Here is a 24,759-nt window from a genome sequence, read left to right as displayed (position 1 = left end):
ACACTTATCTCTAGAGCCAGCTACAGTTTGGAAACCACTATTAACGTTTATAGGCAAGTTGTATCTGTGCAAGCAATAACTCAAAATGCACCAGAGACACCCAAGCAGCTCTTAAGAGCCAGCTTGATGCTGGCAAGCGTGAAGTTAGGTGTAAGCCAATTTGGTGAAAAGCCATACAAGTTCCTCTGCATTCACTGTCCACTGAGTTGCGTGGTAACAAATTTTTGGTATCATCCAGGGTATACTTCAATAACATGACAGTTTTCTTACCAGGAGCTTGCTTATCTAAGGAAACAGAGTGCCTGCAGCACTGGGTAAGGAAAGAAGGAAGAAAAACCTGAAGGATGTGATAACAGACAATACAGAAGAATCTCTATTGCAAAATAACTGAGCAAAAAATTTCTGTCAACAGTTGGGAATTTGAGGCCCAAGTGTTAATTTGCAAGCTTATTGAAAACTCACCACTGTCTGTGCCCAGCACGCTCTTTTGCTGTGGAGTGGAGCATGCCAACCAGCCGCAGCAGCACTCCCCACCATCGCTTTCCTCTGAAGCGTGCACAGTTGAACTGTGGCCACAGCAGACTATGTGCTGTAAACTCCCTTCTCTGTAAAGTAACTTGTCTGACTCCTTGAGATTTCCATTCCACAGTGCAGCTGAGGTTGGAAGGCACCTCTAGAGATGATCTAGTCCAACATCCGTCCTGCCCACCCCCTTGCTTCCAGTCAGGTTTTGAAGGAGACTCCACAACCTCTCTAGGCAACCTGCTCTGCTCTCTGACCACCCTCACAGCACTGTTTTTCTGATGTTTCAATGGATTCTCCTGTATTTCAATGTGTGCCCATTGCTTCTCAGCCTGCCACTAAGAACCAGTGAGAAAAGTCTGGCTGTTTTCACTCTGCCTCCATCATATATTTATAAACATTGGTGAGATCCCTCCTGAGCCTTCTCCAGGCTGAGTTGTCCCAGCTCTCTCAGCCTCTCCTTGTACAACAGATGCTTCACTCATCATCATCATGGCCTTTTGCTGGACTAGCTCCAGTAAGTCCGTGTGTCTCTTGTACCAAGGAAGCCCAGCACTGGACCCAGCACTGCAGATGTCTCACCAGCTCCGAGCAGGAAGGATCACCTCCCCTGACCTGCTACCAACACTCCTCCTAATGCAGCCTGGGAGACTGCTGGCCTTCATTGCAGGCTGGCTCACGGTCAGCTTCTTACCCACCAGGACCCCCGATGCTTTTTCAAACCTTGCCCGCACACATGAGCTTCCCCTTTCAAAAGCGGGTCATGCCCAGCACCCCGGGGAACACTCAGATTGTGGAGGTTTCTTCTGCATGGCACCTTCCCTCCACCCTGCCGGAAGGACGGGGCTGGCGAGAGGGCTGGCAGGAGGCCTCCAGGATGACTCAGCAGCAGGGAGAGACTTTTCAGTAGCCAGGAACAAGTTTAGCAAGTTCCCAGGACTATCAAAGAGGTATTTTTATGATAAATGCTTTTCTAGAAAAGATTTCATAACAGGTTCTAAGAAGTTGGAAGTGTAAGGAAAAAAAATAAAAATTGTCCAGTTCTTACACTACAGAAAGCAATTTAAGAGGCATTTTGCACAGCCATTTGAAGTTCTCGACTTTCCCAGAGCGATGTAGCAAAACAGATGAGGCTACATCTCCCCAGTCAAACCTGCAAAAGTATTCATGTATCACCATAGGCTGTAGAAAGATTATAGTCTTTTATTGATTTCTTGTTTTACAGATTCAGATTTAACTTTCAATAATAAAGTTCAATAAATTGATTCCCTAACCATAAAAACTTGTTTTACACATTATGTACAGGTACCCAGAGACGACGGCCATACAGCACGTCACAGCTATACCACAGACCTTCACACAGAACAAGCCGGGGAGAGGCGCTGACTGCCATGACGTACATTCAGAGATCGAGTTGCGGATACGCACAGTGCTTTTGGCACAGCTCACTGAAGATTGCCCACACAGGGACAGTAAAATAATCCCAACTAAGTGATAACGTGGATTAGTTCAACTACATTAATTCCAGGAGGAACACTTAATTCACAATTAAACTAGCCATCAGAAGAGATTTGATTAAGTAGAATCAAATGCAGCTGAACTAATCATTTTAGTTTCATTAAGCACTCCTCTGTAGACAAATCCTAGACCTTGAGATCTGTCTCCAACACAGAACAAGTCTTTTTAGCTGAGATATGCAGAAGTTTGAGGACTGAGGAGCTCAGGTATTAGGAGCATTCTTTGGCAGTTTGATACAAATATAAAAAATAGATTACTTTCGATGACTAAACTAAGCTTTTCCCATTTTATATCTTTACTGCCAGCACCAAAACTGCTTCAGTGACACAGTAACACTTACATATGGTAACTTAAACACAACCTTACATTTTAATAAAACAAAACTTGTATTACAGATAAACTTCAATACTCAAGATACCCTCCAACAGACTAGCTGCTCCCCACAAAAAAGTTAAATTTAACATTCAGTGAGAAAACTTTTCTCTGGCAACGACAGAAGCCAGGAACTGTTAAATGACTGGTCATCTTCTCTGCAACACAGTAACTGGCAAACATTGAAGGCTAGTCTGCAAAAGGCAGCCAACTGTACTCTGAGCATTCCAGCTCATATGCAATGTTACTTGATGTCAAAGCCATTAGTTAATTAAGCATGTCTTTCCCTTTTATGAGATAAAGTAGAACCCAGCTCTCTCCTGTAACTACAATCTTATCTTAGTATGATGGGAAACTGCAGCTAAGAGTTTATGCAATCTGCTTTTAACATTACATCAAGCTACAACAGTTAAAATACAGTTTCACAATGAAGCAGACATTCACTTAAAATCTGGCAATTCCCTTTTAGAAGCAGTTGTTTTCCCTTCTGCTCACATGTCTATCCTGAAAGAGATAAAGCCAGATTCCTTTTGAAGAGGGGGAAACAAAAAAAAAAAAAGCACTTCCAGAATGAAGTGTCCAATAGCTCTACAGCCTGCAGGGCAGAAGGCTGCAGTATTAATGTTTGTCTTCAGTAACACAGCTCTAAAGATATTGCTTTAGATGCTGCTATAAAAACTTGCAATTTCAAATTACTTCCAACAACAGGAATGTAACTGGAATAGGGCATTCCACCATGAAGACCACTTAGCTATGTATCTACTTAGCTATCTCAGCTCTGAGACTGGAGTCCAGCTTCAACTTCACCTTCCTGTCTGCTGCAGACTCCCAGTCAAACTTCTACTGTGCAGTTCAGGACAAGGCTAACGAGAGGCTGAAGCAGCCTCCCCTGCTGGGTGCGTGGGCACAACTGGCCATGGAAGCAGACCAAATCCATCTCCACATTTTTCAGCAAATGGTACCAGAGCCTTAGCCAGGTTGTCACCTTAAGTGATGGGGAAAGTTGGTACACAGACAATACATAGTACTGTTTAGGCTTATTCCCTATAGAAAGCTGACCTGATGCTAAGAGAATTTTCACTCAGGGCTGTAGGAATACTTTGATTTTACCTCTTAAAACAAAAAGAGAGGATGGATAGTGCTACACAGACTGCCTAATCCACTTACCATAGAAGCTTCCATTCCTTTTTACAGAATCTTCTCAGTATTTCTATAACTTGATACCTATTGCTGGCTTAGTCATCACAGCCAAGCAGCAGCCTCTATCCTTGCAGTTAACAGAACTGACCCCTCTGGAACTCACACATTATATTGTAATATATCTGAAGATAAACCAGGTGATTAGCTCTGAAATATACCTGACCATGAAGAACTAAAAGGAGACAGGCAATCTCTCCCTTTGATGTAAGGGCCTTCAGGGCACGGAACTCCTATTTATGGTGTCCTGTAGATTTCACAAGGCTTAATTCTTGCATGTTCTTTTGGTCACTTGGATACAAAAGTGAGGGTAATTCAGCTTTGAACAGCTTTGCTTGCAATAACTGTCTTTCATAACGGAAATATGTGAATTTTCCCCTCCCCATAGATTCTCACGCATTCACACAGACTCTCTAGAAAGGTAAGACACTTTATTGAATTTGTTGATAAATTAAGAAAGGACTATGAACCAGACTTATGGGTCACAGGTGCTTGTAAACAGACATCAATTCCTTCCCACAGAAAGCCTGACTCCACATGCTCAGCCAGAAGTCACTTTCCCCAGCGCTGCTCACAGGCTGCATAGTGATGGAGGGCAGAGAAAAAGTCTTCATAACTGATGTTCAGATGGGAAGGCAAAGAACTGAGAAAGCAAGTTAGAAAAGTTAAAATAAGCCTTTATAAACACTGCACAGTTCATATGGACAGTCAGGAATATCACTACACAAAGCAAGCTCTTGGCCGAGTAACCTTGTGAAGTTGTTCTCAACACTGTTACTGTCACTCAACTCCAGTAGCTGTTATTATCTTGTCACCCTCTAAATGGAAGCCTACTCAGAAGAGCACATATGGCACTTCAAATTAGTGAGAAAACTGGAGAAGCACAGGTCTGCCCAGACATTTAAGTGCCCTCAGATTTAAGAAATGAAGCAACTCTAGTCAGTTCAGTTATCACCAAAATTGGAAGTAATCCAGAGGCATGATCATTTTACATTATCCTATTTCCCTTATATCCTTAGTTTCCCTGACAGAAAGCTGGAAGCCACTCAAAATTCACAACCAGAACACAGACAGAACTGGGACTGGACCACTGAGACTAGATGGTGACAGAAGTTGTTCCTCAAACCTGAAGAGTAAAGCCTGCTGTTGCCTAATTGTGGCTGAAGGAGCAACAATGAATGTTTGACAGGTTTCATTTAACAATTTTTAAATACCCTCATGTCAATCTCCAGACACCTTTGTCTAGACAGATCTCCTCTTCTAGCTATTTCCATAAGATAAGTCACATAAAGACTTGCTTAGATATTATTCCAACCTGTTTTACAGTATTTATAGGCAACTCACATGATCTCTGTCAATCTGATGTGCCACGGAAGGAATCCTAATGTGCTGTCCACAGGACCAAACTTCAAGACTAAATCAGGATCAGGAAATCCATCTGTACCTGTAGGAACAAGTTAAATTAGGTTTTATCAAATTTACCAGAAGACTTGTTTAATTCTAAACCCTAAGGCATCTGCTTTTTTATTAAATGCTGCTGTTTTTTTTTTTAAATGAAATACAGCTCCTGAGGACAAGTTAACAATTAAAAGCCCAAGAGGACAGACTGGTCTTGTACCACCTGAACAGGACCAACTGAGCCAAAGCTTAGGCAGCCAGTGCGGGCCTAGCTGGACTGTTATTTTTACATCAGGTAGTTTTCAAAGACTTGGTAAGGAAAGCGATAGGAACAGTTACATTGTTTTGAATAACAGCAAACCTTAATACTGCTGTGTAAGCCAACTTGTTCTAGTTTTGTCTAGGCAGACTTGATTTTAGTTGCATAGAACATGCTGTACCCTGACCCATACTTACTACAGTTCTAATTCAACTATATGGAGTTGCAGTTAAGTGGAGTAAAAGGACTATTAACACAAAAAAAACCTTAAGGGGATTCCATAGAAGAACAAATTGACATCAGACCATCAAGAAACAAGTTGTAAAAAAATACCCTGTCAGATGAATTGTCTCTTTCTCAGTATGAAGCTAGACAGACAATTTTAAAAACAACTTTTACTATGAAATCTCAGACAAACTGTTGCAGGTGATAACTTTCTGGTTAGATGAGGAAGAACAGGGCAATATTTTTTTTCCTGTTACTAAGTGGACAGCATGACCCATCCCAGGACAGGGCCAGGTAACACTGGAATGACTTCACTACGTGCCCACACTTTTACTACCTATACCTTAAAATCACTGTCATTCCACTACAAGAGCATCCTACTGGTCTTCCGAGGTTGAAGATAATCAGTCTCTCCCTTCCATACACTTCTGCTATGCCTGACCTACTCCAGGCTAAAATTAACAGATAGGCAATAAGCTTAAAACGACTAGTCTTAGTCCAGCTTTCCCTGCTAATTCTAGCAAGTTGATTAGGGCAACATGTGAAAACCAGTATAGTACCCCAAGGGGACCCAAGAAGGTAAGTTGCTCTTCATGCACCTACCTAGCTCATCTGAAAAGCATTCCAGCAGTCATACAGCACCCTACTTTGCTATAATGCTGCAATCAGTCATGACTATTGCATGCTATTTCTTGTTACCCTTGCCATTATCCACTAATTCTACAAGTTAACTGCAAGAGCGCTTACATTGTATAATGCCTACCTTTAGCAAATAAAGTTTAGTACTGCCTATTTGCTCTGAACTTCAGATGTTATTTCTCAATTGTTTTCTCATTTGTTTAAAAACAAACAAACCAGTCACAAGCCTTTTACAAGTTTAAGTTTAGCTGTAGAGGAGCTTAACTTTGGGGATAACAGAACAGGAAACTAAGATCCTATTGGATTTCACTCCACCCAGGGTTTGAAACTGAAGCTGAAGATTTCAAAAAAGTTCACATCCTCGCTCCCCACTGAATCACCACAATAGTAATCCTTTTACCAGAGGTATTTTCCCAAGCACATGCATTTCTAAGGAAGGATGAAGTATTTAGATACAACTGCCTTGCGCCACAGTCCAAATCTTATCTCAAAGTTAAGAAAAAAATTATAAAGCAGAAGCCACTTATGTGTTCAGAAGCTAGCATGTTAGTATGAAAGAGCTCTGCAGGGAAGCAGCGAATACTTAGAAGTGGGGACTCTGGAAGAAGTGGACAGTTTTACTCATCAGCTGATTCAGTAGCTGAGTACTCCTCAGCTGGCCAGTTCAGCAGCAGGATCTTCAACACTGCAATGGCTTTTCAAACAGGAAAAGACCTTCAGAGAGCTAAGTTAATGCTAATATTTCCTTCTGGTTCCTATCTGAAGGAAAATGAAAACATACACTGTAGTATTACTGTCAGAACAGCCTATTCAAAGCACAGTACTGAGCTTTCCACTCCGCATCCATTTCTCTACCTAAACATATCAACACTACAGATACTTTACATGTGGGAGCTCCCTCAGAGCTGCTAGAGTTGCAGCACTCTTCAAGATTAGCACAGACAAGATAGAAGGATTTGGGAGCAGACTAAAAATAAGAGGCCAAAAGACTTGGACACTCAAGGGACAGGAATCTGGCAACATCCCTTCTAGGTCAGGAGTTCTGTGAGGGGAACTTGACAGAATTTGCAGAGCTGACAGCACTACCCTTCACATAGATTTTATAGGGCAACTTGAACAGCTTTAATTGATAGTCATGTTCTTTACTGGGAAGGCAGACAGCAAGTAGAGACAATATTATAACACAGCTTGCACCTACTTTTCTGAAAACAAGCTGGTTCGCTGAGGCATTACTCAGAAGAAAGTACTCTTACACTGAGGAAAACTCAAGCTGTAAGAATTAGAGCATGACTGGATGAAGAACCAGAAAAGGCACATGACAAGCTAGAACCATACCATTTTAGGACTCGACTTCAATAACTGCATCCTAAATATGAACAGAAAGTTAAACTACATCATCAGATATTTAAATCAATGTGAAAAACCAGAAACTTATAGAAGTCACCATGAACACAAGCCCTAAAAATATAACTACTCAAGTACTGCTTTCCAGAACTCACTCTCAACTTAGATTGGTAACTCACAGATGTTTATATTCAATACCTTTCCATCAAGGATGCACAGAAACTAAAGTTGCCTATGACTAAAATGAGTAGTTTCATAAGCTGCTGCTAAATAAGTCATGAAAGAATGGTTCTTCACCTCCAACTGTCCTAAACATTAAAACCAAGCAAATTAATAAGCAGGACTAGTTATAGATACTATCCTTAGTTATTAGCCACATAGGTTAAGCAGCCTATTTTCAAAGTTTACAGTTTTGACAGACAAAAAGTCTAGAAGATTTCTCTTTCTGTGCTCAGCTAGCATGCATTACTTGAACAATATATCTGCTCAATTTAAGACTAATATTTTTAGCATATCCTGACACTTAAATGCATGGACAGAAGATAATGAACAAGTGTTTGAGAAGCTGCAGTTAAACATCACTGGCCAAAATACATATGTGGGTATCAACTGTCACCAGTTCTTCATGAAATGAGTGACTGTTTTAAAGAATTATTCACTTCCTTAAATTGCCTTTGGGGTATAACAGGATAGATGTCTAAGTTACTTCTTCAGGTACCTTATTAAATACATTTAATTCTGTTACAGTGAGAAGCTATCATGTCAGCATGCTGACAACAGGGATAGAATTCAGTTTGAAATTAAGATTAAAGTGTGCAAACTGCCATGGTAGTTAGTCTGCAGAGCAATTCAGCTGACCACTCATTTGAAAAAAAAAATTACTCTAAAGTCCAATTAATGGAAGACACAATAATGTGCCTGCAGACATCCAAGTTGAAGTGTGTGATCTGAAATCTGAACCCTGCCAAGCTAATTACAGCTGCAATTAACATGCATGGATCACCTAGGAAAACCGAGCAACTATTACAGCTCTGTAGCACCACTGGTGAAGTGGAGGCTTGTTCTAAACTACTTCTCCCAGATGTGAGATTAGCGCAGCCCTGCCCTTCTCATAGCTGTTGCACATAGCCACGCTCCTCAGCACAGAGTCAGTAATCTGCATGAATTAGTAGTGATGGTAATTAAACTAGTGTGGGTTATACAGCAGCAAGAGATCAGCAAGTGCTCTATCATTTGCACTCAGGGTGGTAGTTAGGCAGCACTAACAGCTTTAATTGCTGTAACTAGATCTGGAAGAGACTCTCTGCCTGTACCCAGGTTTGCAGCATGCTAACTTGCAGGAAGTCAACTTAAGTTATAATAGTCTAGTTTCAGGTGATCCCAGCAGTACTTTTTCCAGAAAGCTTATCACAGAACATCCCACAGAGGTTGTAAACTCTGAAAAGCTTAGACTCTCCAATTTAGCTTAAGGTTTCTTTTTTCTGCTTAAAAAAAAACTCAAAAGGGAGTAAACCAGTAAGAAATTTTAGTAGAAGCCTGAAAGCAATAATCATAACTACCCAGATAGACTAAGCATCAAGATGTATACATTCCAAGCAATAAATATATTAGAAACCAAATGCATTATAGAGTACACAGACCAGGTCATACTTACTACTTAATAAGTTGTTTAACACATTCACATCCAGGTCTGTGTATGTTCTTTGCTGCTGTGCTACCAACTGACAAAAGTTCTGAGCAGCTTTTACTATGTCTGCTTTTCCATCTTCCGGAGACAGCACCTTCAATGTAGATTGGCAATTTAAAACTGAAAGTACAAAACACAGTTTAAAAGCAACAGAAATATAGTTGTTCTGAATGCGCTATAGATATTCACAGGATATGATTGAAAGTAACTTGTAGTTTACTTCATATATTATAAAACTAGTCATAGATATTACCTCATCCTTCTCTTACAGAGGTGGGTAAGTGTCTTCTGGATTTGCTCTATTACTAAAATGCAAGTTTAAAGCAACTATTTTGAGGAGTCTTGTGAAAAGCGGTTTAATTCACATCAGTCTTGACATGTAGAATCTTCCAGGGAATTTGCATTGGTCTTACGCTGTCAGGCAAAGCAGTGAGAGGAAGGTGCCTAGATAGTAACGTAGGAGGTGGTAAGCAATGTAGAAAGACTTGCAGTTCAGGGAAAGGAAAAAAGATCCAATTCCTCCCCTAAAAGAAGAAGGTGTTTTAACAGCTAGTGCGGACATTCATGTGACACAATGATTAAGCTAGGGCTTAACTGATCACAGGATCTTTCAGCAGCACTTCAAAATTGATGGAAGAGTTACAATATTAATCTAAGATTGCTACAGAGAAGCAAGGAACCAGATAATAGTACCAGAATTCACCCATTAATCTGTAATTATGTCTGTGACTTAAGAGAACGTTTCGCAACAATCTTATTGTCTACACTATTGTGAGTTAAGTCATCTCACACTACATGACTTGCACCATTATCAGTTCTGATAAGTACCTAAGAGGTAAACGTACCAAGAAAGCTGAAAGCTACAGACAGTGTACTAAACCCAGGCTGAAGTGTGTGGACACGTTAGACTTACACAGAACTTATGATAGTTATAACCAGATACTTAAAAATAGCATTTCTTAAAACTGCAGAATCTGACTGCAAAAGACCACAGAATACAGTCAGAAGACTCATAAGAACACCTAAACCCCCTCAGTCTATCCAAAGCCACCACAATGAAAATAATTGTTCCTTGATATCATTGATTTGTCATGTCCCATGTTACAGGATAGTTCTCTAACAGTATTCATAAGTGTAATACATGTTATTTTGCTTCTCAAAAGTAGTGAAAAATTGCAGTTTAATATTATAAATTGGACAGATGTCAGCTTGTTCAGTTCAAAGTACAAAACATCTGATCTGACTGTGGAACCTTCTAAGTGAGAATCAAAAATTCTAAAGAGAACAGAGAACACCTCTGCTTTTCATAGTTTCTAACATTTAAGTCTTGGGGAATCTTTTGTGCATCCTTTCAGTCAGCAAATTCGAGTAGTCTTTCAGTAGTTCATTTGATCTGGATGTAACTATCCCTACTTCAGCAAGTGCAGCTAAGTATGCTAGAGTTTAAGACATTAACAGCCTGTCTACCCTGTTTTCTGCTGGTTATTTCAACCTTCACAGGAATAACGAGAAATATGAAACTTGAGTGTTTCCATGTAAGTGCTAGTACCTTAGCCTAAGTTGTTTATAAGACAAGCTTATGCTACAACATTGGACTTTACACTGGAAAATTGGCACAAAGGATCTCACCATCCTATCAGCTCTTCTAGGGGAGGCAAAACTCAGCCAGCAGCATCTTAAATGCAGCTAAACGTACTACAGCTTGTGAAGTATAGTCTTTTCTTAAGTCTTTCAACTATATGATTGTCTTAAAATGTAAGGGTTGAGGGGTTTTTTGTTATGAGACCTATTTAAATATTCTGAGTTGTAGTTAGGAGAGCTGTATCAGCCTATCCCTCCAAGGCAAAGGCCTGCTTTAGTAAGTACATGCTGGTGATTTACTACATTTTGAACAGACTTCTAGCTTTGCGTTAGTCAGCATACCTAAATGAATACTTACAGCTAATAGTATTGACTAAGGAACATTAACCCTGAAGCATATTCCTCTTTTCCACTTTACCACACACAAAGACTGCTATCACAGAGTGTTTTGTTTTTACCTTACACCCTTTACCTTCCTGGTGTCATTATACACTGCCATGACAACCAGCAGTTTTGCTCTTTCCCTTCCTCTCCACTTACACCTCCAAGTTTGGAAAGATGGAATTGCACACATTGTTAACTTGACATCAGTTCTCTTACACTTACTCCGGTGCTTTTACAACTAGCTCAAAATAATTCATCTAACTGAAACAGTGGGGAGTTGAGCTACACTCATGCATTAAAGGGGTCATGGCACAACAATTGGGCTAAAGGGAAGACCAGACTACCCAGTAATGATCACTACAGGAAGGAGAGCGCAACACTTCACTGTTAGTTAAGAACAAATAAGCACAAAGTTTAACAGTAGCCCAGGAAGGTTGCATGTGTTCTGATAATCAGTGCTTAATGAAGGAAAAGGTCACTGTACACAAGAACATGTTCAAGTAAAAGTAGAGTTATGATTTATATAGTCATACCAATCCCCTCCTCACAATTCATCTTACCTTGATTAGCTTTGTCTTGATTTGCAAATTCCACTGTGTACTTGGAGCAATCTAGTCCTAAGAGTTCTTGCTGCTGTTTTAAAATTTCATCCATCAATCTTGAATTATTCCTCTTGAAAATACCTTTAAAAAAGGTTGCATGTCAGCCAACTCCTATAAAGTGTGCTACAAAATAAACCTGACACTAGGCAAGAAGAAGAAAGAATCAGGTAGTCAGTACTAGTTTCAAACTGGAGTTCACAAGTACAATAAGAATCCAAAACAAATGCTACTGCACATGACTAATTTCAGTGACCTTGGAAAGACAACTCATGTACTTTTGTTCCTCTTTCACTCAGCAAGCTGCAATTGCATTAGGGATAGTTTAAGGCTTACGTTATTATCCTAAGTATGCTAGAAATAGTTTGAGATAGCAATACCCTAACAGGACAGGACCACCAAGTCAGATTAACACCAAGTTTCTTTAATGCCCACACTGCTGTGGATATCCAGCTTAAGTCTGCTACCATTTCCTGCCACACCACTAAGGCTGCAGACTAACAAAGCAACTCACCACAAAGCAAGAGCCAGAAGACTAAATCAGCATGTCAGGCCGCAGTAACTATCCACTCTTATGCCATGGCCAATGCCATGGATTTCCTAATAAGAGGATTTCACAAGCTGTATATTCCAAGGAGTTAATGCAGTCCCCAAGGCCTTTTTATACTTCTGCATTTATGGCAGACATTTTGAAGGCAGGAGATTACAAAAACTTGCTTAACCAAACATACTCAGGTTCCTGTTCTAAAATAAATTCTAGCTCCTGAAAGCCACAACACAACTATTTCTAATTAAAAGCCATAGTAAAAAATTAAGTGTTACAGCTTAAATATTTGCAATGCAAAAGTATGGCTAGGCATATTTACTTAGGAACTGATAACATTTACCACTTTGTATTCAGGGGTTGTTACTAAGAGCCTAAGTTTCATTCAGAAATCTTATGTCAAGCACTTCTGTTGACCAGTCCAAAAATGCCCACACAATAATCTCACAAGAAACAGTGAACTTGTGTACAATATTATGATCAGGCTTATGATTTATCACCTAAACCTGATTCTGGGATTAGAACAACAGCAGGTCCACATCAGTAGTGGTCAAACAGTGTGTAAGTATTGGGTTAAGACCATAATACATTAGGAGTTAGTTTGCAACATTAAGTGATACAATGCATTTATTTAACATGCTAGCCTTTGGGCATAATGAGTTAGTATTTTTAGATAGGCTTCATTAGAGGTTTTAATAGGTGGTAAAGCATCTGGATTTCCTCCCATCCTGGATACTTACTTCAAAAAATTAGCTTAATTACACAAGTGTTAGTGATGCTTATAACTGACTTCACAGATTGACAGACAAGCAAATCTCCATAAGGAAGTAACCCTGACAGGAAAAAAGTGTTAGAATGCTTTCACTAAATCTAAAATTAAATTGTTACACTTTGTACTCCTGCTTGCTACTGTATATTCATACATATTAGAAGGTGAGAATGCTGCTTTGAGTAATACCATTTGATACAACTCTGCTTGCATTAAGTCTCTCTTTTACTAGAATTAGCACTGATTGTCTTCCTCAGACTTAAGGTCAGCAGCAGTGCAGCTACTGCAACTGCTAATCCTGCACTGTCTTCAAGTAAGATCTGTACAAGGTTGCATGTGCCTCACCTCTAAGAGTCACTTGACTTCCATCCACTTTTCAAGATGAGGAAAAAACCCACCTATGTTCAGTATTCAGAAGAGTTGGCTCAATTAGGAAAAAGTTCCTAATCTGGGAAACAGACAGCTGCTCTCTTCTTTCCCTTCCTCACTCAACACTGACATCAATTCTTTTCTCATGAAAAGCTGTTTCCTATTCCTGTCAAAAACTGGAAGGACATATTTAAGAATCTGCACTCCAGCTCTAAAGTAAGTGAAGGCATTGAGGATAACAGGTAGAATAGACTAAGGTGCTTACTGCTCAGTAAAAAGGGACATCAGATATAGGACTTGGTCCAGGCTCTGAAGTGAAGGTCCTTAATACACACAGTGGATACTGAAATGACATGCTAGATATGTTCTTGAGATTTAACTATCATCATCATTTCCCTTCTACTCTCCTCATTTATCTTACCCACCTCCTTAGTTGTTCAAACCTGAGTCCTGTGTTGCTCTTTGAATAGCAGTTTAACAAACTGGAACCTACTGTACATGTACTGTATAGTCACAGTATATCTTTCTTGGAAAGACCTCCACATCTAAACTCCAACTGATCCACCAACCTTGACACACCTGCAGTTTTCCTGCAGATAAAATCCTGAAGCACATCAGAAGGTAGTAAACATCCAAACTAACTGAAATCTTCATTTAAAACTAATAGCATTTGAGAACTTTACTCCTTTGGTGCTTTGTCTCTCTCTCAGTGCACAAGAGACTCTTATGAATGCACAAGATAGCAAATACTGTCCTGCCAGAGGCAATGTACACAGGCCAAATTCACATTTGAGTTTAAAAGTTATTTTACATGCTTGTGGCTACAATATACACTCCCTTTACTTACAGTATCTCAAAACCCCATTTGTCTACAAGGTTCATTTTTTAAAACTTGGAAATATATCCAAGTTAGTTCTGGAAGACGCTGTTGCCAATTTATACGTGATAAATATAATAAGAGTGCATGAGTAGACCAACTCATTAACAATTCAAGTGTGCCTAGGCAGCAAGACTTAGTCTTGATTTAACACTACTTTCCAATTTTGTTCAGTCTTCCACGTAAGTTGAAATCAAGTCCATAACATGATTTTAACATTATAGAAAGTTAATGTTTGACAAGAGGTCTAATAAATTTTAGCAATACAATAGCTGTTTGCTGTTAAGCAGGGAAAATTTCAGCCCTACTACTGTTTCTAAAAGGAAACACAAACATGAAATTGTCACTTATTTCTCATTAGAAACATTTTTTGGTTCTGAAAAGCAGAAACAGTTTTTGTTCACTCAGAACTCTAGAGTCTTTGCAAGCTGGTGCAAACATGTATATTCCAGCAAATGAAGTGTTTTAAAAATTATGCATATTTAAGCACTATAATTCCCAAAGTAAGAGAGTATAAAACTTCAGGTGGTGGTTTGTTTTTTTTTTTCTTTAACTACTGAGAATTTGTGATCTGTTGCCAAGGATAATTCTTGTTTTTACAACACAAACTGCAAATCTGCTATTGATCATTAGTTCCCACTAGAGCTGAGGCAAACCAGAAGTGTTTCAGCTTGGCAGCATCTTAGGGTTACAGACTGACAAATGCAGTTTGTAATTAAGAGGCTGCGAGTTCAGCAGAAGCAAGACTCAAGAAGGACAGGAACTGCGAACTGGAGGGGAACAACTGGCACAGAGAAGGACCAGGTGGTGTCAATCATTTGTTTGCCTGGCCAGGCTACCACAGCCACCACCTGTTAATGCCTCGGTAGCATCTCAAAGTTCAACATTCTCACCTGCCTGGCTTTTTAAAGCAGCAGAATCAGGTAAAGCACAGAATAAGAATGAGCTCTTCCTTACAAAGGAACACCTTAACCAAAGTTAAGCCTAGGAAAAAAAAAACATTTCCACAGCATTTCAGTTATTTACTTTTTCTCAACTCCCTTCCTATGCCAACAAGGGAAGAGCCAGCCATAAGGTAATAAGTCTGTTTAAAGCATCAAATTATTAACAGTTTGAGAAACATCAAATCATAACCCAATTCAAATAATGTACATGCAAGAAACTGTCTTAACACACGAACAACTTCCGCCTACATCCTTGTGTTGGATCATTCTGGTTGATAATGGAGGAAGGCACAGTTTGAGACATTACACTGGACCTCACAGGATATGGAGAGCTAGAAAAACATATTAGGCTTGTCTATCCCAGGAGTCTAGAAAAAATATAATCCAAGTTTGAAAGTGGCTGAAGTCACTTAAGTTTCATCCACATTAAAGCCACTTAAGCTAGCAATAACCCAATAGGAAGAACTGAACTTCGAATTTATAATCTGTTAGGTCACCATTCCTCCCACATTTCTTCTTGGAGGGACATTCTGTACCAGCAGAACAAGAGCTCATTAGCAATCAAGAGGAGAGATACTACTTTCAAACTACCCATGCCTATAAGAAGATTACCCTCTACAGATTAGCATTAGCTCTTTTAGTAAGTGTGGTCTGAGGACTCCTCACAACTCAGCACCAAAACATAATTGTTTGAACATGAAGTTTCACATGGGTGAAGACCCACAGCAGATGCCATGTGATACTGGTATCTCACAAAAGTGTTTAGGTAACACACAACCACAACATATTTATCTCCTCCAGTGAACACCCAGAAAGTTTTATGGATTGATGAGATCAGCTAAACTACTAAGTAATTCGGAAGAAATTAAAAGCCTATGTTTGGGGCTAATGAAATAATTTCTTTTGCTTACTGCAGTACTCTATCCTTTCAAAGAATTCCTATGAGAAAACTGGTCAGAAGTAAAGCAGTTCACTGGTAAGCTAAACTCAAAATGAAGAAACTCAAGTTCTCAATACACAGTCGTACTACGGGCTTTAAGAAACCTTCAACCTGAAGCATCTATTTAGGAGCCCAAAGTACTCAAATGCCAAGCTCCCAAAAAGCACTCTAGACTCATCCCAAACTATTTCAGGAAAGCTTCACTGATGGACAGAAGTAACATTCAAGCAAGCTCTCTTGAGTGGCAAAGTAACTTTAACAGAAGAAAGTTAAAGTATATAACACTGGTCAAAGGCTTCTGCTCCCCAGAAGATATATTAACTGTGACTATATAGTTGCATAATCACTACCTTCTGACTGCAAGAAGGCTGCACTATTTCCTGAGAGCTAAGGTCTTGATCAGCATGGCTGGATTGCTACCAAGTAACAGGATTGGCAATACACCAGTCCACAGCAACAAATCCTTCATCAAAATACTAAAATTGTAGTCAATCTCTATTCAATAACCAAGGTGCACACAATAGCATTAAGTTTATTAAGGTTTTACTCTGCTGCAGATCAACAGAAACTGGGAGAATGAGAAGGGCCCCTAACCAGTAGAGGCAGTAAAAGCATGCCACCTTTGGTCTCCCAGCCTGATGGGGCAGGAGGGGGGCGTGGAAATCTTAGGTTTGAGCACTGCAAATCATAGCATCATACATTTATTACAGTACAAGACAGTTACTTACATTATGGTCCTTTTGCATTCTGCAGAGACCTTTTTACCCCAGTCTTCTGGTATACTGCTCTTGATGGATTCAGAGAAGACAACCAAGTACCTGATCACATTCCACAAATACCATCCACTGCATTTGTAACATACTGCGTTCTGTAATTGCGCATGAGAATCAGCACAACTGCAACCAAGTTGCCCTTATAGTTACTGGTGCAGCTGCTGTAACATACTAGTGTCAGCTGGGATTCAGCTACTTATTTTGACACTGAAGAATACAGAAACAACCTCCCATTAGTCATTTTGTTAAAAATATAGTAGTTCACTACTATAAACAAACAAACAGCTTATCAGGCACTTTTTAAGAGAACTTAATGCTTCCCTCTCTTCCTATAGAAGGAGCAAATAAGGACACATTTTTAATTTAAGCCTTCTACAGGAAACTGACACAGTATTTCTTCCAGAAAATGCAACCATGGAAAACCACTCCTGTAATCAAAGTTTCCTGTTGCAACAAGAAGAATCTCAGTATTACAAATACACAATGAAGGAAAAGGAAACAAAGTAAAGTATACCTCACTAAATCTAACATAGATTCAGAGCACTTGTCATTGTGTCAAGATGCTGTGCAAAAAGCTGTTGTGGCTGCTGTTGCTGAAAACCCATTGAATGCCTTATGAAGAACATGCATGTGTAACAGCAGGCTACTCTCATCAAGTCTGGAAGTTTGGCAAAAGTCACTGGTTTAATATGTTTTAGTTGCTCTGCATTAAATCTTTCCTTCTTCAATTATGTTCCAAACTGGAATTCAAGCTAGCAATTAAACCAGCATATTCTGGTATCAAGCAACTAACAGAAGAATGAACTACCAAAAAGCATTATGTTTCATCTACAGATGAGATCAAAGCTGTATTTTCAGATTTCAAAGGTGTTAACAAAACCTCTTAACACACACCTGTTGCATGAATGTAACAATACATGGAAACAGCAGCATATAATCTCCAAGATACTTTTTTTCCTGAACTGCTAACAAAGCCAATTATTCTGCAAGGTTATTTCAGCTACATTGCTCTTCAGAGGACATAACCTTGTCATTTCCAGTCACCATATTTGCAGTCGTGTAATAGTAAGTCTTAGAGCTGACTGTATCTCAACACATGTGCTAGAGAAGCAGAAGTAGCTTCTCCACGATGAAGGAATCGGACTCTATAACAGTGCTGGCTCCTCCCTGTCAGACAGGATCTCAGCGACAGTAGCTACCTAAGCGTTGGCTGGTGCCTTCTCCCTCCTCAGAATCAAATGGTTGCACGGTGAGCAATCTGAAAACCAAGACCACACAAACTCTCAGCTGGATCTGTTCCTCAGCTCTGTTCTCATGTATATGATTTGTGCAGCACAGTGCAGAGGTCTAAAAAGGGACTAAGCAGACACACATAACATGTTAGGCAATACTGCAGAGAGTTTATTTGAGGTTTGACGGAAATTAGAGATCCTGTACAATAAAATTTCTCTCTTCAGGCTATGAGGGAAACTCTCACTCTTGTTTGGTACTAACATTTGCTCTGCAGCATTTAACCTGGTTTAGTGCTTTCCAAATTGAAAGCAAAACACATCAACACATAACGACTTTTCAGAAAGTGCTGACTGTTTTCCATGTCCTTGAGATGTTATGCAAATATTTTATACCATTCCTTGACTTTCAAAGGAGGAAGTAAGTACTCAAACACAATATAACCAAATTCCACAACAGCCCTGCACAGATGGACAGTTTAAACTGCTAAGTGACTGGTATTAAGCCCAGTTTCTTAAAAAGATCTTAGATAATTTAGTGAAAGTTAAGCCATTTCAATCTTGTATCACATATGAAGGACAAGATGTGAAACTGAAGTATTAATGGCAGTAGATTTTAAGAAGAAAAAAAATTAAATGTCTACAGTCTGGGAAAGACCTGCATACCTCAGATGCTTTTGCACACTTGACAATAGATTGCACCTACTTAGGTGGGATACACTGCTGAGCTTTTCCCGAGAGCGCACTAGCAGAAAACTATTACAGACCATAACTCTAACTTGCCATAAATCTACAGAGTTAATCTAATTTGCATGACATCTCTAGATAGCCATCAGAGGCAGGTCAAAACAAATTAAAACACTGGTGTCTTGCAGTCTCACCGTTAACAGCAAGAGCACAGGGATCTTTAGCATGAAGCAAGAAACATAAGACGCAGTCCATCTCGTGAGTTAATAGCTTGTCTAGTCTCAGTCAGAGATCACCTCTCAGCAGCTGGGTAGAAAGCTGCACCTAATATGGCTGGTTTCACCTCCTCAGTAAGAAGGGACACATATAAGGAAGAAATTTGCTCCATGATTATTGCACAAATGTTAAATCCAAACTCTGAGCTTATCTTTAAGAAAGATACTCAGTGAAGTGGAATCAATGTATCTGCAAGAGTTCAATAGTCTTACACCTGAGACCTAGTAATAAATAAAATCACATAGCAGATATGAAAAAAACACCAAAGCTTTCACAAGCACAGGCTCAGAGTTAACTCAAGCATCAAGTAGCACCAGTCCTCATACCAAATGCAGACCATGTAATTTAGTTTTACCATACAGACTGCAAACAGGACACACACGTTTATGTTTAACTACCTTCCCATCCTGTCTCTTCACAGCAGAAAAAGAAATACATGGAAATAAATGGCTACTCTCACCCACTCACTTCTGGAAGTTCAGACGTAGCTCATGAACAGAGCTTGTAAGAGCAGGTAGCCCAAAGCTCTTCCCTACTAACGGCCCGTACCCCATGCGGTCAGGGCTCTCCATGCCAGCAGCTCCTGTCAGCCCAGGGCTGGGGACAAGGCTCTAAAAAGGCCCCACCACCTGCCCCCTAGAGCGGGTAGGTGGGGTCGGGTCACCCCGACACAGCAGCCGGGGCAGGAGAGTGCTGGGGGCACTCCTCAGGCTTACCAGGGCCAGGAGCTCCGCACGGGCCAAGCGGCTCCAGGGGACGCGAAAGACCCCGGGAGCGGCTCCCCGGCTCGGGAAGACGCCGGGAGAGGGAGGCCCCTGGCTCCACGGCGGCGGCGCAGCGGGCCCAGGCGGCCCCTGCCTGCCAGGAGGCGCTCCCCAGGGCGGCCACCGCCCGGGCCGGCACTCGGGGCAGCTCCGCGGTACGACCTCCCCCCCCCCCCGCCCCCGCCGCTCACCATTATGGTCGTAGACGCTGACATAGGAGATGCCCACCGCCATGCACCACACCACCAGGCTGGCCATGTCCGCGTAGCTCGGCTCCTCCTCGGTCACCACCAGCCCCATATGCACCGGTAGCTTCTGCAGGGCCCGCCCGTCCGCGCGCCACCGCTGCCGGCCCTGCACCGCGCCCCCGGGCCGCCGCCGCCGCGCCGCGCCGGCCTTGCGGAAGGCGAAAGCCCCGGCGGCGGGGGCCAGGAGGGCGCAGGAGGCGGCGGCGGAGGCGGCGCGGCGCCAGAGCCAGGCGCGGGGTCCGGCGGCGACGCGGCCGCGCAGGCAGGCGAGCAGCGCGCGCTGCAGGCAGAGCAGGGCGCGCAGCAGGGCGTGCAGCGCGCGCCACGCCAGCCCGCCCGCCCCGCTCATGGGAGGCGCGCGGCGCGGGGCGGCGGCGGCGCCGCCAAACGACAGGAGCGCGCGGGGCAGCGGCGCGGAGCCCGCGGGGGAAGGGGCAAGGGGGGGGGGGTGCCTCAACCGCAGCGCGCCGCCTGCCTCGCCGCCGCCATCCCCTCACTGAGTCCGCGTCCCCCGCCCGGCAACCGCCGCCAGCGCGGCCATCTTCCTGCCGCTCCGCCTGATCTTTCACCTCTCACCCTGCCACATGCAAGGCGCTCGTTGGTCGACAGGCGGGCTATCGTCACTTCCGTCCGCAGAGAGCGAATGACGTGGCTCTGAGGGAAGAGACAGGGCGGGGCGAGGAGGAGAGGGGAGGCTGGGAACGGCCCGGGGCGGGGCGGGGCGGGGCGCGGGCGGGGCCGCGCCCCCTGGCGGCCGTGGCTGGCGGTGCCCACGCCTATGGCTGGGGCCGGGCGGTGGCGAGCAGAGCCGGGGCCGTGGTGTTTAGGAAGAGCTTAGCTAGTCCCTGCTTAGCCTCGAGCTGCCGAGCTCGTTTTCAGGCCGGGCGGCAAGGCTGCCCCATCTTCCGGCCGTTTCAGGGGCTCGTCTTAAGACCTTCCCTGCGCCCGACCCCTTGCCTTGGCGTTCTGGGCGCCTGTAGCAGCTCGTTCACGCTGGCGTTTGAAACAGCGGGAAACCTGAGCGCCACAGAGGCAGCCAGGCCTCACGGGTGTCTCTATTAAATAAACAGCACGCCTCACCCTCAAAGCACGCCACAAGCACTCGCTAGGCGGTTCTGCAGCGTGGGCATGGGAAACGGGGGGAGCGCGGCCCCTGGAAACCCGCTGAGCACGTCCCTGCCGTGGCTGGGACAGTGAGGCCTCGGGGATGCGCGCCCCATTCCGCAGTCTCCCACAAAACCTGCGGTTCCCAGGTTTTTGCCACCCTAGCTTGTAACTGCCCACAGATTCCAAAGATGCAAATCCCACTGCAGGCAAAAGACGGACCAAGAGCTAAAAAGCTAGGCCTGTGCCGTCGGACGGATGAGTGGGCTGAAATGACACACGGAGATATTTAAAGTACTCTGTGAAAAGAATCTGCCAATATAGAACTGAATGAAAAATTTGTATTGTGAAAATATTTTTCTTGCTCAGAAAATAGCTACTTCCCAGACTTCTAATACAGCCCAACATTTAGCCAACAAAAATAACACAGTGAAACTGCTAGGAAGGCTTGTGCTGTTCTATAAACAGCTAAATCTTTAGCTACCAAAAATTTGCGTGGCTGATGATATATTAAAAAAGTTAAAGTGTAAAGAAAAACGAACTTGGGTCTTTCTATTCCAGTTGTATAGCTTAATGTGTTGGGTGCCTAAGAAACCCAAGTGTCAGATGCATTTGCATAGGCGACATAACCAAATAGCTGACACCTGACAAAACAGCCTCTGTGGATGTGAGTGATTACTCAGTTACCGAATGCCAACAGGAGATAAAGAATAATAGAAACTGTTTGCTTTGAAAAGTAATTTGCTCGTGTTATTACTCCTCAGTTATCAGCCAAGATTTATGAACTGCCAGGAAACCCCTTAGATTACTGTTTGTAAGTCACTGGGTTTAGTGGTCTTAGTAATCCAATTTTGTTTAGTTTTCAAGCACTTTGGGAACTGCTCGATAAAACTTGTACATACATCAGAGTTGATGCATATACCATTAAGGTTTTTTTTGGGTTTGGGTTTTTTTTTTTGTGTGCGTGCAAAAGTCTGGAAGGTTCCTGCCAGTGAAGAGGGGCACTTGCAGTGTGTACTCCCACGTGAAATGCACCTAACCCAAAGTACACACACAGCATCGTGAGCTATACTGTAGTCAATTAGCTATTCAGCTACCAAAACAAACTCTTCCAAAAACTTCATCTCACTTGATCTTAGCCTAATATTTGCCAGAGGTAGAGATCTATTTTCTGAGAATCTCCCTTCTTCTGTTTACAGCAATAGAATTGGGTCAAATTGATCCCAGTGTTTTTATTCCTCACTATTAATTAACCATGGAACTAGTATTCAGTCTCATTAACCAGGACAGTGATTCTTCTGTTTGTTGCATTTGCTGTGATGAAGATGAGCCTTCTGTGGTTTGCCCGGAGCTCAGCTAATTTAGTCTAATGTAATTTAAATTAGTCTAAAATAAATAAAAGAGGAAATTATTTCAGGAAAAACAAAATTCATTTCTCTAAAGCAAGAATCTCTGAACAATCCTGAGAAATTTCCCACATCCCTGTAACTTTCCATCTCAAACTGCAGACCTGTGAGTTTAAATGTGTTGAATGCCAGACTCCTAGTAATAATATCTTGTGGTATTGTAGGATTTTATTTATGGAGTTTTTATGCAACTATAAGAATGTTCTACTATAAGAAGGTCCATACAGAGTTACAGACTGCTTTTCTAAGACATAGTCATTGTATTCTTACTTCTCTCAAACTACATAGTACTAATGGCATAGAAAAGCTATTTTCTTTATGATTTTCAGTTTAAAATGACATCCTTTCTGTAGCCCTTCTGTCACAAGCTATTAGCTCTTATAGTACAAGTTAAAGAGGAAGAGTTAATGGCAAACCAGCAGGCTGGTTGTCAGTAGAGATGCTGGTGGTAGAGGCAGCTCTGGACAACTTTAAGGTTCACCATAGATTAACCATGGGGTTAATCTAATTCATAATCATAGTAATCATCATCTGTGTTTACTCCAACGCTGGAGGCCTCACTGGGTTTCATTTTCTTTCTGTCCTCTTTGCCTCTTTCCATGGAAGACAGATTATCTTCACACTGCTGCAGGATCTTTTTGGAAGACATCCAACTTTCCCCTCGGCTTTCTGCCGGTGCCGCGCACTGCCCTCCCCTGACATCCGTTCCTTTGGCCACCAGTGCTCTTCTGGTTCTGAGAAGGTCACAGGTGCAGTTCCAAGGGTTTCCATCTAAATACAGATGACGGAGACGAGGTAAACACTCTAAGACTTTGCGATCCAAGGCAGATATCTTGTTGTTCCGTAAATTTAGAACCTGAAGCTGTTTCAAGTCCTTCAGCTCTTGTTCTCCAACATCCTCTATGTCATTTCCCTTTAGATCCAATCTAGCAAGGGTGTCTGGAAGTCTGAATAAAAATAAAACAACACAAAGGTGTTATGTTCATCATATTGATTCTGTTTGTGCAAGTGGTATTTGGTGGTGGGTATTTGCCCGGGCACATCTGACATATTAAAAATATAAAAATATGACTATCAAAAAATGCAGTCTTCTGCAAAAAAAAAAAAGATGTGGTCCTGAAATCTTCATGTCTTTTTTTTTTTTTTTTTAATAAGGAATACTGTCTGTGCACACTTGAACTGTTTTCCCAAATTATTGCAGTTCAGACCTGTACTGACTATGTTTGTGCAACTGAACTAAACAACAGTCCTACTGTACTGTACTATGAAGAAAGTTATAGGTGCAATTGAGTATCAAGCTTAAAAATTCATTTTGTACTCTTCAATGCTGTAAGTATGCCAATGACCAAATTATAGCACCATGAAAGACCAAACATTTTGAGAAGCATGGCAACACTGCTCCTTCAAGTACTTCTATATATGATTTGTTTAAAAAGGTTTTTTAGTTCATAAAGAACGAGATTTTTTCTTCCATTTTGTTCTCCTGCTCCCATCAGATTCAAACATGAACTATCAGAGAAGTAGTCCACCTGATGATATCCTGTTTAAGAAATCAGCAACAGGGAAAATAGAAGTGCTTTTTGATGGTCTTTATAAATAGTACTTCAGAGAATTAGAACTGGTTACATTTTTTTTAAAAAAAAAGCTGATCATCTCTGGATATGATATTAGCCTGGTCAGTATCATTCTTATTTTCATACATCTTACAAATTTGTATGATAAGACAGTTTTATTTCAAAAGTCTTGCTTATTTATGATCTTCTAATTTCCTCCTGCTGCAGTTAGTGACAAGTGCTTGACAGAAAAGCCAGTTAATTGGCATGGAATATTTGTAATAAAATTAATTTGAAAGTACCTTAAAAATCATTTTAATATAGTAGTATGCAAGATGATTAAATTAGGAGTCATGGTTAGAGATTTTAAGGAAACTTGTTCACTGAAACTCTCAGGGAGTAGAACTGCCAAGAGCTATTCAGCTCAGAGCAACAGCAGTATACCACAACCGGTAAAGGTTGATGTGATAGTTTATCTCAATATAATGATATAAGATACCTTTGAAAATTACTGAGAGGGTACATCGTGACCCTCACTGGCTGTTTTTTGT

General features: G+C 41.6%; 1 protein-coding gene and 1 long non-coding RNA gene across 3 annotated transcripts in view; both read right to left on the bottom strand.

Moving 5' to 3' along the window:
• NUS1 (NUS1 dehydrodolichyl diphosphate synthase subunit) overlaps window positions 1-20,735 on the bottom strand; it is a 255,199-nt gene extending 234,464 nt beyond the window's left edge. Inside the window, exons 1-5 of one of the 2 annotated variants that reach the window (XM_075747978.1) lie at window positions 20,089-20,732; window positions 11,687-11,809; window positions 9,129-9,281; window positions 4,954-5,053; window positions 4,020-4,252 (exon numbers count right to left, since the gene is read on the bottom strand). In XM_075747978.1, the coding sequence (XP_075604093.1) occupies window positions 4,162-4,252; window positions 4,954-5,053; window positions 9,129-9,281; window positions 11,687-11,809; window positions 20,089-20,494 (873 nt within the window). In that variant the 5' untranslated portion in view covers window positions 20,495-20,732 and the 3' untranslated portion in view covers window positions 4,020-4,161. Of the gene's footprint in view, window positions 1-4,019; window positions 4,253-4,935; window positions 5,054-9,128; window positions 9,282-11,686; window positions 11,810-20,088 lie in introns of those variants that run through there. The other variant, XM_075747979.1, reaches the window with a different exon arrangement.
• LOC142600984 (uncharacterized) lies at window positions 5,142-9,096 on the bottom strand. The gene is made up of 2 exons (XR_012834518.1): window positions 7,329-9,096; window positions 5,142-6,889 (listed from the first exon to the last, which is right to left on the bottom strand). It is a non-coding gene; the product is annotated as an uncharacterized LOC142600984 (long non-coding RNA).
• Window positions 20,736-24,759: the final 4,024 nt, after the last annotated feature.

The sequence above is a fragment of the Balearica regulorum genome, chromosome 3, assembly GCF_011004875.1.
Source record: "Balearica regulorum gibbericeps isolate bBalReg1 chromosome 3, bBalReg1.pri, whole genome shotgun sequence".
In the NCBI taxonomy this organism is placed as follows: Eukaryota; Metazoa; Chordata; class Aves; order Gruiformes; family Gruidae; genus Balearica; species Balearica regulorum.
The sequence above is the reverse complement of the archived record's forward strand: the minus strand, read 5'-3'. Positions and strand labels throughout refer to the sequence as shown.